This window comes from Rhinopithecus bieti, unplaced genomic scaffold, assembly GCF_001698545.2.
Source record: "Rhinopithecus bieti isolate Rb0 unplaced genomic scaffold, ASM169854v2 scaffold_58095, whole genome shotgun sequence".
Taxonomy (NCBI): Eukaryota; Metazoa; Chordata; class Mammalia; order Primates; family Cercopithecidae; genus Rhinopithecus; species Rhinopithecus bieti.
The window spans coordinates 1,615,939-1,636,143 of NW_016823660.1; the positions used below are offsets into that span (position 1 = coordinate 1,615,939).

The 20,205-nt window shown below is 36.8% G+C and overlaps 1 protein-coding gene across 6 annotated transcripts in view; it reads left to right on the forward strand.

The window, feature by feature from the left end:
• Positions 1–20,205, forward strand: part of MPP7 (MAGUK p55 scaffold protein 7) — a 264,439-nt gene that overhangs the window by 59,443 nt on the left and 184,791 nt on the right. For all 6 annotated transcript variants that reach the window (XM_017861696.1, XM_017861698.1, XM_017861700.1 and 3 more), the window contains exon 2: positions 8,472–8,638. In XM_017861696.1, the coding sequence (XP_017717185.1) occupies positions 8,602–8,638 (37 nt within the window). In that variant the 5' untranslated portion in view covers positions 8,472–8,601. The remainder of the gene's footprint in view (positions 1–8,471; positions 8,639–20,205) is intronic.

A 20,205-nucleotide genomic window follows, 5' to 3' on the forward strand; every position in this document is an offset into this window, starting at 1 on the left:
TTTTTTTTGAGACAAAGTCTCGCTCTGTTGCCCAGGCTGGAGTGCAGGGTCGCGATCTTGGCTCACTGCAAGCTCTGCCTCCCGGGTTCACACCATTCTCTTGCCTCAGCCTCCTGAGTAACTGGGACTACAGGCGCCCACCACCATGCCTGGCTAATTTTTTGTATTTTCAGTAGAGAATGGGTTTCACCATGTTAGCCAGGATAGTCTCAAACTCCTGACCTTGTGATCCGCCCACCTCGGACTCCCAGAGTGCTGGGATTACAGGCCTGAGCCACTGCATCCGGCCCAAAATTTACTGTCTTAACAATTCTTAGTGTACAGTTTAGTAGTGTTGAGTATATTCACATTGTTATGCAATGGATCTTCAGAACAGAAGTTTTTCATTTACAAAACAAAAACTCTATACCTATTAAACAACAACCACTTTCCTTTCCCTGCAGCCCCTGGCAGCCATCAATTCTGCTTTCTGTTTCTATTAGTGACTGAAGACCCAAGAAGAGGACGTGGATATGAAGCAGACAGTTTTCTGATTTGTAAACGGAATCAAGTAGAACAAGAAAATTAAGGGGAAGGTTGAGGGAAAGGGAGAGCTAAAATTGGAGCATCTGCTGTGTTTCGTGTTTAGATGCGTTGTTTCATTTAACCAGTCAGAAAAAGTGACTGAGACATACATATTCTTTCTATTTGACCACTAAGAAAACTGAGAGAGGTTAATAGTCGTTAAGAGGCAGCATTGTGTAGAGTGATTCACAGGGTGGGTCTTGAATTCATACATACCAACATCAGAATCCCTTCAAGTTGTGGGCTTAGGGCACATTGCCTAAAGTTCAGTTTCCTCATCTGTAAGACATGGTAATAGTGCTTACATAATAGGATTATTGTGAGCATTAAATGAAGCAGTGCATGTTGCATTTTTAACCTAATATCTGGAAAATTGTGAGATACTCAATAGGAGCCATCACGAACATTATTCTTATTTATTAATTTTCGTTATTTAACGTGGCTTTCTGAGGTCTCATGCCTTGTCAATTGTGTATGTGGTAAGTGGTAGAAGATCCTTCAGATTTTAAACTCTATTTTTTGTCTTACCAAAGCATGTATTCTTTTCATTGTAGGACCACTAGAAGTTTGCGAGATTAGAGGAAATATGAAATAGAGAGTGATGAAAACAAGACTGTGAGTGTTAGTAAGGTTGGGCGTGGTGGCTCACGCCTGTAATCCCAGCACTATGGGAGGCTGAGGCGCATGGATCACCTGAGGTCAGGAGTTCGAGACCAGCCTGACCAACAGGGCAAAACGCCATCTCTACTAAAAATACAAAATTATCCAGGTGTGGTGGCGGGCATCTGTAATCCCAACTATTCAGGAGGCTGAGGCAGGAGAATCACTTGAACCTGGGAGGTGGAGGTTGCTGTGAGCCGAAGTTGCACCACTGTACTCCAGCCTGGGCAACAAGAGCAAAACTCTGTCTTGAAAATAAAATAAAATAAAATAGAATAGAATAAAATAAAAGTAAAGTAAAATAAAATAAAATAAAAGCGGCCATCTGTTGATTGGCTGCTATATATGGGTTAGATGTTTTACTTTTATTTCTTTTAATCTCATTTCACTAAGTAGCTTGGCCAGGATCACAGAGTCAGTAAGGCAGGGCTTGGGTGCGATCTTAGGTCTGATTTCAAAATCTGTGCTCTTGTTGTTAGGCTGTGCTATCTCCCCATAGGTAAAATGATGAGGTGACTCTGACTTGGAAGGGAAAGAGAGCGGATCATTATTCAGTTTTTAGGGACATATGATGATATGGGTTCCATTCTTAAGGAATCTAGTGGGGGACATTGATTGAACAAAAAATGTAAAATTATGTTGATATAAGTTAATTACAAAGAAGAATTGGTTTCTGCGGTAGAGAGGACTGAAGGGAATGCCAGTGGAATGCTGAGATGAATCTGGAATTGAGAATTAGTCAAGGAAAACGTAATCAAGAAGTTGTATCACTCTTCTCTGCCCCAACAATTAGAGGAAAGAGATACAGAGCAAAAATAGTGGGTCATTGATGGTCAGTGGCGTAGTCTTGAAGATTTAGCCAAGACTTTTTAGCAGTAAGTGGTAGAATATAAATGCAATGAAAGGACAGTCATCATCAGAGGAGTGCCCCAGAGGAGAGGTCTGGAGGATGTGCCAACACTGTAAATGCTGCCATTTTTGCTTAAGGAGAGTAAAAAAGGAGAATGGGGTCGTGGTGCACTCACTGTTGTAGATGGTTCGGGTAGTCTGGAATGAGGTAATTGCCTGCGAGTGCTAGTTCATTCTTTACACCTGCGCTTCCAGAGAAGGGGCAGTTGTGTGCCTTCCCAAGAGCCCTCACTAGATGAGGCCCTAAGGGTCTCGTGGTTAATGTTCCTTCCTGGCAATTGGACCAGGGTTCTCGCAGACTTTCCTAGCAGCCTTAAAGCCTGGGTCTCTTCACCTGGAGATTATAAAGCAGCATGTTCTCTTGTTTCCTTTCTGAAGTCTTTAAAGGTTTATAGGATTCTTTTAGTGGGATTCTTCTCTTCTGTTGCTTCAGCATTTCCCTTTCCATGTGTGGAAAGGACATGTGTTGGTTTTGTATTAATATAATCATTGGACCCCGTTGGATTTGTAAAATGTGGGACATTTTGATCTGTCATAATCTTTTTTCTTGAAAACTAGGAATTTTTGTTTTTGGTTGTATAAAGCATCTTTTCTTACATACAGCATCCTAATACTTGGCCAGTTATAAGTCTGTTTTAAAATTCTTTATGTATAGCAACAGAGTCTGAGATACTTGGGATAGCCAAAATTGAAATGCAGTTTTGTCTATGATTAAGAACTGAATCTTTAAAAATTTTCACGATTTTGCACAACAAAACAAAATAGAATATTTTTAACTTTCTTTTTTTTGAATTTATAAATAATGACCAGTACAAATGTTACTAGAAAGCATGCTACTTCTAGATCCTTAAGTCACTAGCAGATAGGATGTAAGAATATAGAATAATGGTCAGCAAACTTGGCCCTCCTTCATTTCTGGAAATCAAGTTTTATGGGAACACAGTCATACTCAGGTACATATTGTTTAGGTTGAGATCATATGGACCACAAAGCCTAAAATGTTTACTGTCTGACCCTTGACAGAGAATGTTTGCCAAACCTTGGCATTAGAGAAGCAATTCTCAACATTTTTGGTCCTCAGATCTATACTCTTAAAAATTATTGAAGGCTCTAAAGAGTTTTGATTATGTGGGTTATATTGGTTTAATTCATTTAAAATAACAATATTAAATTTGCTTCATATTAACACAAATAACATTTTTATGAAAAATAATTTTACCCTCAAAACAAAAGCATGAGTGAATTGCAAATGTCTTTAATTCCTGGCTCAACAGGAGACTGTTATATTTTCGTATCTGTGTCTACTTTCATTTTGTTGCTGTGTGTTCTGGTTGAAGGATATGAAGAAAAACTGAACTTACACAGATCTGTAGTTGGAAAAGGGAGGAGTATTTTAATAGCCTATTCAGTTAACTGCGGATATTCTTTGCTGTTACACCAAAGATAGATGGCAGTTTCTTAAAGATAAGTTTCAGTGTAAAATCTGAAAATATAGAAATAAAGTTATTGTATTGGAACTTTAAATCCATTGATCAATCTTGAGCTTTGAATGGATGTTGTTCATGCATAATTTTCTAATGTGTTAGTAGAAAATGGGAAAATATTGGTTCACCGAATCATGCAGATCTTCCCAGTGTTGATACAAAATGCCAAAAACATCACGTTTGTTAATGTCACCATGGGTCTTCTCAGCAAAGCCTTTGGGCATTGGGAAGCTGACAGAACCAGTGCAAAGTGGGGACTTGGTTCCACCATGCGTGTGTTTCAGTTTACATAGCACCATGCAAAATGAGCCTCTAGTGGATGCAAGTTTTATAAAATTCTGATTTTTGCTTGGAAGCTCATTTTTATCATTAGCAACACATATTGTTTTTGGTTTCCCTTGAAAGTATGGACTCTATTTATCTTCAAGAAAATGTTTGTCAAATACCGAAGCTTGAATAACCGTAGTTTGTCTTCAGTTGTTCTTTTAAGTTAAAAAAAAAAAAAGTTCCATGATCAGAGCAGCCAGTATAGTTCACAACTCAAATCATTGCACAAGTGTTTTTTTTGAGACAGTGTTTCCTTTGTTTATAGCAGCAGTTACTTTATGTGTGCTTCCCATTATTCACACAGGATGTTAAAAAGAAGAGTACTCAAGAGTCAATTAATACTAATTTTTACTGCTTCCTTAAGGATATTCTATAGTGAACCTTCCCTCTCCCCTCCTCCTCTTCCTGTTTTTCTTCCTCTTCCTCCTCCTCCTCTGAATGAGCATCCTTGGCAACAAAGAATACAATGTTGAATAGTTTCAATTTGGTGCCATTATCTTGACTCATGCTCAGGTGCCAGTGGTTTTACCAACCGTGACCATTGCTTTTCACCATTGGTGCAAATGCTGGTACAGTGCAAAAGACAAATAACATCTCAGTACTTTCTTCAGCAATTTTATGAAAATAGTTTGACCTCATGGACCCCTCTGAAAGGGTCCACTAGGGGTCTGTGGACCACACTTTGAGAATGACTGGTATAAAAGGTACAAGTACCATTTTATATAAGCAGATGTCTGCCACTTAGTATATGTTGCCTCCTTTTATTCTTAGAGTTATAATTTAAGAGGGTCCAAATAGTGTTAACAGATATAAGTCTGCTTCTTGCAGTGGCTAATAGAACTAATGACTCTTTCAGATTGAGCTTCTACAAAAATCTGTGATAGATTTATTTTTAAAAAATATGTGATAGATTATTTATTTGTTTATGTTATTTTATTGCTCTATTAGGTTTTGAAAATGTAACTTTCGAGTATGTGTATCTGGTGAAATAATCTACAGTTGGATTTCTGAGCACACTTATTCTTCTGAAATGCTAGATTGGGAACATAATTATTAAACTAGTTTATGATGACAGTTAATTACAAGTTTTCATATTCTTGAACACTTACCCAAATATAGAGGAAATGTATTTGAAAATTACTTGATTTCTTGTTCATATATATTAACTGTGTGTGTGTGTATATGTTCACATTAATAAAAAATGTTGCAGACGATGGAATTAAGTTATTTGCTGAAAAAAAGTTTTAAACACTTGCACTTCGGTGGTTGACCACTAGATGTCATGAGTGCCATGGGAGCATTAAGAGTTACCCAGGGCGGGTAGTAATGGAAGGTTGTAAGCTCATAGACCTTCACATAGTTCACTGTTTCCACATGATCAATGCCAGAGGAACCTGATACAGTGTGATATATAGAAGCAAGGTACAACTGGAATAATGAAATTTCAAAAATAAGCCCTTTTAAAGGAGGGTTGTAATCATTCTATTGGGCATTGTAAATGCTTCAGGTGCACTTGATACTGCTGTTATGTTCCTGGCTTTTGGGTCTTTCTCTTTTTTATGGAAAGATGGATTGAACTTCAATTTAAGAATATTCGGTAATCCCTCTCAGGACATACTGTAACAGCTGGTATTTTTGTGTTGTAGTAAATCGATTCCATACAACAGTCAGTAATAATTATGGCTGCATTCCGACAAATTCCAAAGCATTTTCAATGAATTTCGCCAAAGAAAATAACATCATTACTACAAAAATTTAACTCAGTTTGAAAGTTAAACCTAGCAACTTTGCTTCATTCCACAAAATACAAAGTATTACTGGTTAGGATTCTGTCAAACCAGTTTTAGAATTCAGGTACTCGTATATGGTCTGAGGAGGTGATTACTTTGTAGTATATATACTTAAAAGATAATTGCTTTGTAGTAAATAACACAGCTTTGGAAAAATTTAACCTTGAGTGTTCATTATGAAATAAAAAACAAGAAATGCGAGGGCTTTTCGTATGTGGCATAGATGAACGGCAGCAACACCAGCTCAAAAGGATGTTTTGATGTGGAATGTAAGGTCTTCAGTATTAATGGAATATGAGTGTTTCAAATTATATGAAATTCTAATTGATATAAGCATATGTTGTCTTATATGGTGTGTATGGTTTATAAACGTGAAACATTGTAAGTTCTTTAAGCTGTGAAGAAAGTGATAGGTTCCATGGTATAGATGGTATAGCATATGTGCAATCTGTACCATATGAATTTAGGCTTTTCTCATGACATAAAGACCTTAAATTCCATATATATACACACACATATAATAAATACCTACTCACATGCATACATACCTATGTATTGGCCTAATGGTACAAATGTGTCTGCAGACATTTTAGAAATTTTAATTGATTTTCGTTTTTTTCTATTAGCAAAACAAAAGTCTACTAATTGACTGTGTTCTTTAAATTATACAGTCTTTTTTTTTGACTTTGAATTACTTCATTTCTAGCCTTGCTTTATACAAGGAACATTTTCCTGTAGTTGAGTCTTCGTCCTGATTTTTAGAATAATTTGTGAAGGCAAAGCAAAGTTGCTTTCAAAATTATTAGAAAAACAGCTCCATACATGTGCATTAGTGAAATCTTGCCTCACATGTTTAATTTTTAACTTAGCTATATTTTCATTTGGTATTTCAAATAACAATTCTTATATTATAAATTAGCACTCTTTTCTGTATTGATGTGTATGCATGTTTTAACTATGTCACCCTTTGCAATAACATAAAGCAAAATTCAAGGTATTGCAGCAGATAGTCTGATCTAAAATAATCCCTTTGATGGTGAAGTTTTTAATACTAATTTTCACTTTAACAATTAAAAAACAAATTTAGAAGGCTTCAATAGAATCTTACAGTTTGGATTTTTTAAAGTAAAATTTGGCAAGTTCATTTCTCTTTATTCTGCAATTTGAATCAGCAACTTTAAAGGCTTTAAGAATTGATGTGAACCAGTTTTGCCAGTGTTTCCAATGTTTTCTTGTTGTTGTTAATATATGTTAAAAATATGCTTCTAAATTACTGAATTTGCTTTATAGAGAATTGAGGAAAGTATGTTAAAAATGAACTGAAAACACATTGTGTGGTTCTTCTGATTTCTACAAAATGTAAATGGAGTACTTTTCCATTATTAGCCAGGGGTGATCCAAATTTAAACCAGATGGCCTCCCTCTAGGTGTTAGGCCAATGTAAATTTTAATCTTGCTACTTTCTTTTATGTTTTCATTTTATAATCTCATTACCTGAATTAAAAAAACCCTAACAACCAGTGTTTCTTGTTTATTTACCATGTGTCAGACACTGCATTACATGAGTATATTTAATTACCGAATAGTTCTAATTTACTCATGTCTCTGTTTGTGTATAAGGAAGTTAAGGCTTAAGAAGATGAAATACCTTGCTGAAGATCACAGAACTAGCAGCATTAAAGATTAGGTCAAACTCCAGATCCCTTGTTCTTAACTAATATGCTATACTGCCTTTACCGCTTATCTGAGGATAAACACTAGTTAAGATAGTTACTGAAAAAAGTTAATATTTTTCCAGATACAACAAAGGTTAGTTTTTACTGAAAGAATTTACTTGTATATGCTAGCTTGGATTGTTAGATTTACTTTGGATTACTAACATTTCTGTAAATCTATAATAACATCTTGCTTCCATTCTAGTAAATATTCCTTCAAGGTTAGTTGCAGACTTCAGTTAGAGAACCACGTATTTGTCATATTAGGATGAGCTATTTAAAAAAATACAATTAGGCTGGGTGCGGTGACTCATACCTGTAATCCCAGCACTTTGAGAGGCCGAGGCAGGTGGATGACTTGAGGTCAGGAGTTCAAGACCAGCCTGCTCAACATGGTGAAACCCCTGTCTCTATTAAAAAAATAAAAATAAAAATAAAAAAATAAAATTAACCAGGCTTGGTGGCAGGCGTCTGTAATCCCAGCTCCTCAGGAGGCTGGGGCGGGAGAATTGCTTGAACTCAGGAGGCAGAGGTTGCAGTGAGCCGAGATCACACCACTGTACTCTGGCCTGGGTGACAGAGTAAGATTCCGTATCAAAAAAAAAAAAAATAATAATAATAATTATACGTTTCTGACAATTTATATAGTCTCTGTTCTACGTTTAGAAATATAGCTGAGAATTACGGTAACACAGGGAATGAAGTTGAGAATGGCATTGACTTACAGAAGCTTCTTAAAATTATCCGTGTATCCAGTCAGCGTTCCACAACCCAAATGTAAAAATCTTGAATTCAGGAAGCCTCAACACACACATTGAGAATATTCACGCTTTCAATCAGAAGTTGCTCATCAAGACCAGAAACTCTCACAGTTCGTGTTTGCATGTGGGCTGTAGAAAAAATTCTGAAGAGTTGTGATGTCTCCAATAGTGATTGGGATGAAAATTTTGAATTAGTTACAAAATGTTGTGATTCGGTGATGGTCCCTTTTTAAAAAAGATAAATGTTTCTTTCCTTTCTAGAAACGCTTACAAAATATACAGATCTTGGTAGACAACGTGGCTGCAGGCTGTTGAATTGGAATTCCCTGTGGCTGTCTGAGGGCAGGGTGTCTGGAGAGCCGTCGGCTGACCTGTTCCTACACCTTGCATCATGCCAGCTTTGTCAACAGGATCTGGGAGTGACACCGGTATGTGACCCCAAGAGGGGCAGTTCTTATTGCATCTTTGCTTAAATCTTGTTCACAGTGAAATACAACATTGCTTTAAGCATTCAGGCAGATCATACTTGTTTTTCTGTCACCAACACTAGGGGCGTGAGATCAACTCAGGGATGGCCTCCTAGGTAAAAGTTATTGGAGGACATGGACTCATTGCCTCTTTCTCCAGGTGGTGATGGCATGTGCTGATGCTGTCGTACTGTCTTGGTTTTAGAATAATTCTGTGCATTTAATTTAGAAAATTAAGCATTTGAAACTTACAGAAAAGTATGGCAAATACTGTGATACCCATATTATCCTTCACTCAGTTGTATAACAGGTAGGAACTGTTTGCCACACTTGATTCCGATTTTTCTCTTTTTTTCTTTAAGAAACAAAACATTATCCTTACCCCAATTCTCTGTTTTCTCTCTGTCACCAGAGGTAAAACTATCCTGAAATTGATATATATCATTAAGGGATTCAGTTAAAACTAACAAACATTTCATGTTATTATCAGTTATAAGACTGAGATACCTAGAGTAGGTATTTCTAAGAAAGGAAAAAAAAACTCACATGCACGCATGTGTACATAAAATCCTCCCCTTCTGATCTGATTCAGGGAAGTAAAAGTGTGGTGGTAGATGCCTCTTTGAGGTCCTATTCTGGACCAGAATCAGTACTTTTTCAAAGTGTAGAATCCTGGATGCCTCTAAGAACTACTAAAACAAAATGTAAATGGGGTTGGGGGCCTATGTCATGCATTTTTAAAGCCCCTTGAAAGAAGTGATAACACAGTATAACGAAAAGGAATGTTCTCTTTTATATGGGGCCATCCTGAATTTGGTTGATATAGCTCTCTAACCAGCCGAGATGACTGTCTCAGGCTGGAAAATTACAACGACTGGTGCTATAATCTCAAGAACACCAAAACACAAATTCAGTTTTATCTTGTATTATGTTATACACTGGCATTTTCATTTGCACTATTTGCAAATGTAATTCTTTGCCATTTCGGGCATATCCGTAGTTATGTGTTGGCAAGTTTTGTCCCGTCTTTTTTTTGTTTTGTTTTGTTTTGTCTCATCTTTATCTATCAAGAATGATTTTTTTTTCCATTTTTTACACTGAGGATTCATTTTTGTCAGCAAGAAGTTTGATTGTTAAATTACGTAAAGCTTTTCTTTCTCAAGACCTTAACTTGGGAGTCAGACCCTTTGGAGATTTTTTTCTTCTTTTTAGGTTTTATATAGTCCCGCATTGTGTTCTACTTTATAAAAATGAATGATTTAACTTTCCATAGTGCTTTGGGAAATTATGGATAAAATTTATGTGAACCATAAATTTACTACAGTTGTGTAATGAGTATGTTTTAAACCTTGCTGTTCACCCCAAATGCCTTAGTTTAATTGAATGCAAAATATTGTTGCTTACATATTACTTGAAGGAGGATTAAAATGGAGTATTTATAGTTTATAAGGCAGTTTAGGTGTCAGTCATGAAAAATAGCATACGCTATCAAGAATTTAAAAAGGGCTTTTCCACACATAGCCAGCTCACTTAGTGCAAATCTAAAGTGCCAATCTGAATGACACCTTGCTTTATGATGTTTTTCGACCTTATCTCCCCACAAGGTTTGAGCGAAGCACAGAAGACAAGAGTCTCTGCATTTACAGAAGCCGCAAAGTACGGCGTATGCATCAGATGTTTGCAACTGGCCAGTCAGGGGTCATTTTCCCCCTAAGCAGCGTTGCTTAGCAGTATCGCTGATGTCATCCCATTATCAGGTTTCCAGGGGAACAGAGTTAGACTCAGACCCTCGTGCCACAGGAGCAAGGCACCCGACTAACAGCAGCCTAGATACATGGATTGCTCATTTGGGAAAATACATTTCGTGTAAAACTTTTACCACTTCTTCTTTCCCTTCTTGCTTATTTCACTAAGAAAAAAAAATCTTATTATACAAGTAATACATAAAAACATGTCACTTTCCCCCGATCTCATTTTTTTTTCCTCCGTTTGATAAGTAGCCTGTAAGGTTTCCTGTTCATTCAGTACTTGCATATATATGTCATAAATACATGGTTTTTGAGTCTCTTTTCCTTTTCTTTTTAATCACAGATTTTGTTATGCCCTATTTATTATTCAACTTTTTTCTACACCAAATTATATTCTTGGAGAGATATTTCCATGTTAAATATAGAAAAGCGTTTGTGTGTTTACACATGTTTATAATCTCTCTATACATCTATATATTTATCTCATTCTTTTAAACTAATGCATACTTTTCCATCGTATCGCTATTTAGTGAACCATATTGCTGTTAACGAAAGCCTAGTTTTGCTCCTTTTGTAAATTTTTTGGAAGGGAAGATGTACACATTTAATGATGTCAAATTGTCCTCCGGAGTGGTTAAACCACCAAATAATCTACAGTCAGTGTATTAAAGATCCTTTCCCCTACATTCTTGGCAGTATTAAATATTGTCCATCTTTATAAGTTTTACCAATCTGTTGGGAAAAACATGAAATCTTAAGTGTGAAATGTGCATTACTACTGATAGCTAGCGTATTTTCATTTGTTTCATTGCCATTCCTCTATGACTCATCTATTCATATCTCTTCCTCATTGTTTGTACTGGTTTATCATTTTCTAATTTACTTGCAGAATGTATTTGTATTTTGTATATTAATCCTTTGAGCCATTATAGGTTGAACACCATTTCTTCTGGTCAATCATTTGTCCTTTTTATTCCTTAAATAATAACATTTCTTCTATAATAGTTGAAAACTTTTTTGTAGTCAAATCAATCTTTTCTGTATTGATTTGCGTGCTACTTTTCTTCTGCTTAAGAAGGACTTTCCTATGCCAGGATTATGAAGATATTCTCTAAGATTTTTAGTAGTTATTTTAAAGATTTGTTTTTACACATTTGAAATTGTAATCCAACTGCAATCTGTATGTGGAGTGTGGCAGTAGAGTCTAGTCTCACCTGATTTTATTTTATCATGTGGCCCACCAAGTAATCCCCAGATCACTTATTCAATAGTCTGTTCTTTCCATGTATATTTTAAATATCCCCTCTATCATAATTCAGCATTACATGTATGTTCTGTGTTCTCTTCCTTGGCTATAATGATCTGTTGATTATATTAAAATTTTTTTTAATAGATTATTTTTTAGAGCAATTTTAGAATTACAGAAAAACTATGAAGACAGTACAGAGAGTTTCAATATGCCTTGCCTTAGTTTCCCCTGTTATTAGCATCTTACATTAGTATGGTAAATTCATTTTAATTGGAGAAACGATATTGATACGTGATTATTAACTAAAATCTATACTTTATTCAGATTTCCTTCATTTTCCGTTAATGTCATTTTTTTTTTTTTTTGTTCCAGGATCTCATTTGTAATACCATGTTACATTTAGTTGTCAACTCTCATTAAACTTCTCTTGGCCATAATGGTTTCTAAGACTTTAGAAATCAGGCACAGTGGCTGACACCTTAATCCCAGCACTTTGGGAGGCTGAGGCAGGTAGATCTCTTGAGCCCGGAAGTTTGAGACCAGTCTGGGCAACCTGGTGAAACCACATCTCTACTAAAAATACAGAAAATTAGCTGGGCCATGGTGGCATGTGCCTGTAGTTCCAGCTGCCTGGAAGGCTGGGGTGGGAGGATCACCTGAGCCTGGGAGGTCCAGGCTGCAGTGAGCAGTGATCGCACCACTGCACTTCAGCCTGGATGGAGTGAGACCCTGTCTCGAAAAAAAGCAAAACAACAAAACAAAACAAAAAACAACAAAACCCAAAAGACGGTCCTTGATTTTGACGACCTTGAGAGTTTTGAGGAGTTCTGGTCACGTATAATGTGAGGATTCCCCTCTCCTGGAATTTGTCTGATATTTTTCTTGTGAAAAGATTGGGGTTATGTGTTTGTGGGGTAAGGTCACAGCGGTGAAGGGCCATTGTCGTCATATCACAGTGAGGGTACATTCTATCAACTCGATTTATAACTGTTGACATTAATGTTGGTGACCTGCCTAATGTACTGTTTGTCAGGTTTCTCCACTGTAAGATTACTCTTTTTTTCATCCTTTCCATACTGTAATCTTTGGAAAAAGTCTCTCTGTGCAGCCCACACTTAGAGTAGTGTGTGCCGTGTCTCCTCCTTTAGTGTAAAGGGGCTATCTAGATTATTTGGAATTCTTTGTCTTTTCTCTCCCATTTATTAATTTATTCAGTCATTCAGATAAATATGGAGTCATGGATACTTATTTTGTAATTTGGGTTATAAGCCATAACTACTTTATTTTGTTGCTCAAATTGTTCCAGCTTTGGCCCTTGGGAGCTCTTTGAGGTGGCTTCTTTGATAACCCCCATCAATGTGCGCTCATTTGTTTTTATCACTTCCTTACTTTTGATACTACAAATATTCTTGGCTCATCTTGTATATTTCCTGCCTCAGTCCTAGAAGTAGACATTTCTCTAAGGAGCTCTCGTTCCTTTTGTTGGGAATGGGCTTAGAAACCAAGATCTGGGCAATAGGTTTGCTCATTGCTACTGGAGTGTTGTTTCTTTTTCCTTTGGTTTCGTTTCATTTCTTTTCTCTCCTCCCTCTTCTCTCATCCCTCCTCCCTCCTCTCTCATCCCTCCTCCTTCCTCCCTTCTCTCTCCTCTCTCCTCTGTCTTCTCTCTTCTTTCCCTCTCCCTCTGCCTCTCCTTTCCTTTCTTTTCTCTTTTCAATTCTTTTCTTCTTGGTAGAGATGGGGTTACCCTGTGTTGCCTAGGCTGGTCTCAAACTCCTGAGCTCAAGTGATGCTCCTGCCTCAGCCTCCCAAAGTGCTGGGATTACAGGCATGAGGCACCGCACTCAGCCTTGGAGTGTTGTTTCTTTTTTTTTTTTTTGAGACGGAGTCTTGCTCTGTCACCCAGGCTGGAGTGCAGTGGCGCTATCTCGGCTTGTTGCAAGCTCTGTCTCCCAAGTTCATGCCATTCTCCTGCCTTAGCCTCCCAAGTAGCTGGGACTACACGTGCCCGTCACCACGCCTGGCTAATTTTTTGTATTTTTTTTTTAGTAGAAACGGGGTTTCACCGTGTTAGTCAGGATGGTCTCAATCTCCTGACCTTGTGATCCACCTGCCTCAGCCTCCCAAAGTGTTGGGATTACAGGCGTGAGCCACTGCGTCCAGCTGGAGCATTGTTTCTTTAAGGCTCTTTCAGCTGACGAGCCAAGAAATGTATGTGTGTAAGTTAACCCATGTGTAAACACATATAAGCATATATGAACATTTCTATGTGTAATCATCTGTAACTATACTAAACTAAATATGAGTTCTCATTGATGTTTTCAACTCTAATCATTAGCAAATAGATCATTGTGGCCTCTTCCCCCTCCAACAGTGGAAAACCTGCTACTGCCATCCACCATAGATTTACTTAATTGTTCAGTCCCAGTGTATGTGTACCAGTATAGCAGTATCAGAATTGTTAACCCATGGGAACAACTTTTATTAGCTAGAGAGTTGATTTTATTTTTATTCCCGGGATAGTGCCATAGTATCTTTATAGTTTTTAATCTTATGGAATCAGTCCTTTCCTGCATAATACCTATATTAGTTTCAGTTTTATAATTTCATTATGATTTATACAAGCATCATATAATGTGAAATATAATATAGGTACAGAAATGCACATAAAAAACCTTTATAAGTAGCATTTTAAAAGTGGTTATAAGCCAGCATCCATGTGACCTGGTCATATCCACGTGACTAACATCCACCTAGGTCAAAAATTCCAACACCTTGAAGGCAGCCTGTGTATCTCTTCTCAGCCACAGTCTTCTCAACCCCCTTAATGACTCCTACCTCACACTCCACATAAGACAGAGTTTATGATTTGTATAAGCATTCATAGGCAATATGGTTTAATTTTGCTAGTTGAACTTTATAAATGGAATTGCACCATAAGCAGTTTTTAGTTTGAAAGTATTTATTTAGAATGAAAAAAAATGAAAACACATTGTAAATTTTCAAAAGTGGCTACATATAACAAGTCTTACAGAATCCAGGAGAAAAGTATAATTTTAAAAAATTAACTCCCTGACACACCTCCATAAAGCTTTTCTTCTATATTTTGGCTGTCTACTCTTTGCTTGCCTCTTCATGTGTACTATTTTCTTTAAGAGAAGAGAAAAGCAATCCAATCCATCTTACATTACCAATCAATTTGTGTGTGTGTGTGTGCACGCATGTGTGTGTTTTAAGAGACAGGGTCTCACTCTTCCACCCAGGCTGAAGTGCAGTGGTGCAATTGTAGCTCATTGCAGCCTCAAACTCCTAGGATCCTCCTCCCTCAGTATCTCAAGTAGCTGGGATTATAGGCGCATGCCAGCATGCCTGGCTAATTTTTTTTTTTTGTAGAGACAAGGTCTTCCTGTGTTGCCCAGGCTGGTCTCAAACTTCTGGGCTCAAGTAATCATTCCACCACTGGCCTCCCAAAGTGCTGGGATTACAGGTGTGAGCTATTGTGCCTGGCCTTACATTGATTTTTGAATGTTAAACCAACTTGCATTCTAGGGATAAACTCAATTTGGTCATAATTTACTATCCTTTTTATATATTTCTGGATTTGGTTTGCTTGTATTTTGTTTAGAATTTTGAGATCTGTGTTGATGAGTGAGTTCAGTTTTAATTTCACTTTTTCATTCTTTACCAAATTTCACAAAGTCATGCTGGTCTCATGTAGTGTATTGGGAGGAGCCTTTCCCCTTCTGTGGAAGAGTTTGTGAAAGATTGAAATTAACTTAGGTCACCTGTACCTGGAAATTTTCTTTTGATAAGATTTTTGGTAACTAATTCATTTATTTTAAAGGTTAAAAGAATATTCTGGCTTTCTGTTTCTTCTTGAGTCAATTTTGGTGACTTACAGTTTTCTAAGACTGTTTATTTTATCAGAATTTTCACATTTTTTGGGAAAAATTATTCATATTATTATTACTTCATATCTGTAGTTTCTATATTGATGCTTTTTTTTTTGGTCCTGATATTGGTAATTTTGGCACTCTCTTCCTCTCCCCTCTTAATTTTGTGAGAGTTTTGTCAATTCTATTAGTCTTTTTAGATGTAAAACTTATGGCTTTATTTTCTGTATTGTACATTTGTTTTATTTCATTAGTTTTACTGTTCTTTTCTAATTTCTAGAAATATTTTGTTTATGAATATTTAATCTTTCCCTTTTCCTAATGTTCACATTTAAGACTATTTCTCACTATGTTTTATTGGCTTTATTTGTGGTATAATTTAAAAATATTTTCTAATTTTATTAAGTGTTTCCTTTCCTTTAGAATTTTTGTAATTGATTATTTAGGATAAAAAATTTGCGTAAGAGTTTTTTTCAGTTTTTTTTTTGTTACTGATTTTTTAACTTAATTGCTTTGTGGTCAGAAAGCTGAATTTGCACCATTTTAGTCCTTTGAAATTTGTTTAGACTTATGACTAGGCATATGGTTAATTTCAATAAGTATTCTGAATGTGTTTAACAGTAGGTGTATTCTGTAATTATTGAGTGTAGTTTTCCACGTGTCTATTAGGTCAAGCTTATTAATTAAGTCATTCAAATATTCTGTATTCTACTTGATGTTTTGTTGTTGTTGCTTATTCCTTCAGTTACCAAGATAAGTAGTTTTAAAAATCTCCCTCAGTGATTATGGATTTATCTTGTAGTTCTATCAGTTTTTGTTTAGTTTATTTATTTATTTATTTGAGATGGAGTCTCGCTTTGTCACCCAGGCTGCAGTGCAGAGGCGCAATCTTGGCTCGCTGCAACCTCCACCTCCCGGGTTCAAGTAATTCTCCCGCCGCAGCCTCTGGAGTAGCTGGGACTACAGGCATGCACCATCATGCCAGCTAACTTTTTGTATTTTTTTTGTAGAGATGGGGTTTCACCATGTTGGCCAGGATGGTCTTGAACTTCTGACCTCAAGTGATCTGCCTGCCTCAGCTTCCCAAAGTGCTGGGATTACAGGCGTGCACCACTGCGCCTGACTTTCTTTTGTATATTTAAATATGTTATTTTGTTGGCAAATTAAGCCTTTAAAAATTTTTATATTGAAGTGTATACTTTTTTTTCTGTTAGCACTGAGTGGCTTATCTTTTTCTGTCCTTTTACTTTCAGCTTTTCTGTGTCCTAATGTATTGATAGAGCTCTCGTGAGTTGCTTGTAATTGAAGCTTTTTGGGGTTGCACCAATCTTTGCTTTCAACTAGAGTATTTTCAGTACAGTTAACATAATGACTGACTTTTAAAACCTAAAATCTACCATTCCATTTTGTGCTTTCTCTTTGTCCTATTCTTCCTTTTTTTCTGTTATTTTTATCTTCTTTGTATTGATTAGAATATCTCTATCATTTTCGTTTTTCCCCTCTAACTTTCTTGATGTTATAAATTCTCTTTCTGTTCTTTTGGTAGTTTCCTTCAATATTACTTGAATCCTTTATTGTAAAATTTCAACATTAATCACTGCCTTTATTGTCACCATGGACAAACTAAGGACCTTAAAAGACTTCTACTTCATATGTTCCCAACTTACATGCTACTGTGTCATGTATTTTAAATAAAAAAACCCAGACCTTGAAGACATCATTGTCACAGTTTTTTTTTTTTCTGACACGGAGTCTTGCTCTGTTGCCCAGGCTGGAGTACAGTGGCTCAATCTCGGCTCACTGCAAGCTCTGCCTCCCGGGTTCATGCCATTCTCCTGCCTCAGCCTCCCGAGTAGCTGGGACTACAGGCACCCACCGCTATGCCCGGCTAATTTTTGTAGTTTTAGTAGAGACACGTTTCACCGTCTTAGCCAGGATGGTCTCAATCTCCTGACCTCGTGATCTGCCCGCGTGGGCCTCCCAAAGTGCTGGGATTACAGGCGTGAGCCACCGCGCCTGGCCCATTGTCACAGTTTTATATTATCAGTATTCATTTAGAGTTCCTCACATATTACCATTTTCTTTGTTTACCTCCAACTCACAACTCAGCATTTTCATCCACCATGGTTTTTCCATCTGCTTACGGTAAAAATCTTTAGAATTTCCTATTTTGAAGGTCTACTGCTATCAAACTGTCTCTGTTATTGCTGAAAATGTTTTTATTTGCGCTCATTCTTGGAAGTAGTTTTTACCAAGCACATAACGCTAGGTTAGCAGTTATTATTTTTTCCTCAGTGTGCTGAAAACAAGAAGCAATGAAATTATATATTCAAAGTGGCTATTTAAAAGTCAGTTGTCAGGCTCTCTCTTTGGAAGTAATCTGGCTTCTTTCTCTGGCTGTTTTTATTATTTTCTTTTTTTCTTAGATGTCTGCACTTTCACTATTCTGTGTCTAGGTGGAATTTCACTTTCTATGCCTTATCCAGAATTCATTTGACCTTTTGAATGCTTATATGTCCGTGTATTTTATGAATTCTGGAAAATTTTCAGCTGTTAATCTTTTAAAATGTTATCTGTACTTCATTCTTCCTCTCTCCTATCATTCTAGTGTGCCAGTTAAATATGCGTAAGACATTTCTTTTATCCCTTATCTTTCTTATCCCTCTTATTTATTTCGGTCTTTTTTGGTCTTTCCATCAGCCCTTTGAGTAATTCTCACCTATCTTCTGTTTGGGTAATTCTTTTTTGAGCTTTATTGCTCTCCTTTACATGCTGGGGTTAAGTTTTAATTTAAATGATAATTTTTATTTTTTATAAGAAGCAACTGCTTAGTTCTTTTTCTTTTCTTTTCTTTTCTTTTCTTTTTTTTTTTTTGAGATGGAGTCTCACTCTGTCGTGCAGGCTGGAGTGCAGTGGTGTGATCTCGGCTCATTGCCACCTCTGCCTCTTGGGTTCCGGTGATTCTCATGCTTCTACCTCCTGAGTCTGGGACTACAGGCATGAGCCACCACACCCGGCTAATTTTTGTATTTTTATCAGAGACGGGGTTTCACCATGTTGGCCAGGCTGGTCTTGAACTCCTGACCTCAGGTGATTCGCCCACCTTGACCTCCCAAACTGCTGGGATTACAGATGTGAATCACCATGCCCAGCCAAGAAGTGCTGCTTAGTTTTTTAAAAAATGTTTGGCCAGTGTTCAAGTTGTTTGCACTATAGATCAGTTTGCTTAGGAAGTATACTTTGCTGATTTGGCATGTTCATATTCATACTTTTCAGTTGCCTTTTGGAGCAAATTAAGATTGTTGGGCATGTAGTTCAGTCAGAATGGCAATTATTAAAAAGTCAAGAAACAACAGATGCTGGCGAGGCTGTAGAGAAATAAAAATGCTTTTATGCTGTTGGTGAGAGTGTAAATTAGTTCAACCATTGTGGAAGACAGTGTGGCGATTCCTCAAAGATCTGGAAACAGAAATACCATTTGACCCACTAATCCCATTACTGGGTGTATACCCAGGGGAATATAAATCATTCTGTTACAAAGATACATGCATGCATGTCTTCACTGTGACATTATGAATAGCATTATGTTCAGCATTATTCACAATAACAAAGACATGGAATCAACCCAAATGTCCATCAATGATAGATTGAATAAAGAAAATGTGGTCCATATACACCATGGAATACTGTGCAGCCATAAAAAAGAACAAGATCAACCATGTCCTTTGTAGGGACATGGTTGGAGCTGGAAGCCTCAGCAAACTTGCACAGGAACAGAAAACCAAACACTACATGTTCTCTCTTGTAAGTGGGAGCTGAACAGTGAGAATGCGTGGACACAACCCACATGGGAACCTGTCAAGGGTAGGGGATGGGAGAAGGGAGAGCATCAGGAAAAATAGCTATATGCTGGGCTTAATACCTAGGTGATGGGTTGATAGGTGCAGCAAACCACCATGGCACACATTTACCTATGTAACAAACTTGCACATCCTACACATGTATCCTGGAACTGAAAATAAAAATTAAATTAAAAAAAAGATTGTTATGCACGTAGTTGACTGCAAGCTTTTCTCTATGAACAAGAAGCGGTGTATGAACTGGCATTTGGGAATACCTTCTTTTTGGGAGTAATGTACTTCCTTGTACACAGAGCTTGTGTTCTTTAACAGTGAATCAGTACACTTACTGTTGTCCTTGTCACTACTCACAAAATATTTAGAACTAAGTGAAAAAGTCCTCTCCAGGTATTATGGGGTTTTCAGTGATAAACAAAAGCAAAATCACTGAGTACTCTTTTCTTACAATGTCTTTCCTGCGTGCAGAGAGTATGTCTCAATGTTTGTCATATCTGTAGCTTCCTTTAATGGTAAGGTAAAATATCGCTAGCAAGCATGCATAATAGTGATTAGTTTACTACATTGCATACCTTTACTGTTAAAAAAAAGTCCTTTCATATAGGAATTTTATCAATAATCTTTATCAATGCATAATATTTGTGTTTCATTTCGTTGCTCACTTTAGAATCTTTATGGCAATACTGTGAATTCTGTTTTTGCTATAAGGAGTGCGATGTTTAATGATGTCTATGTAGTTTATTTTCATTTTAAGGTTTTCTTATTGAGAAAATATGTAAGA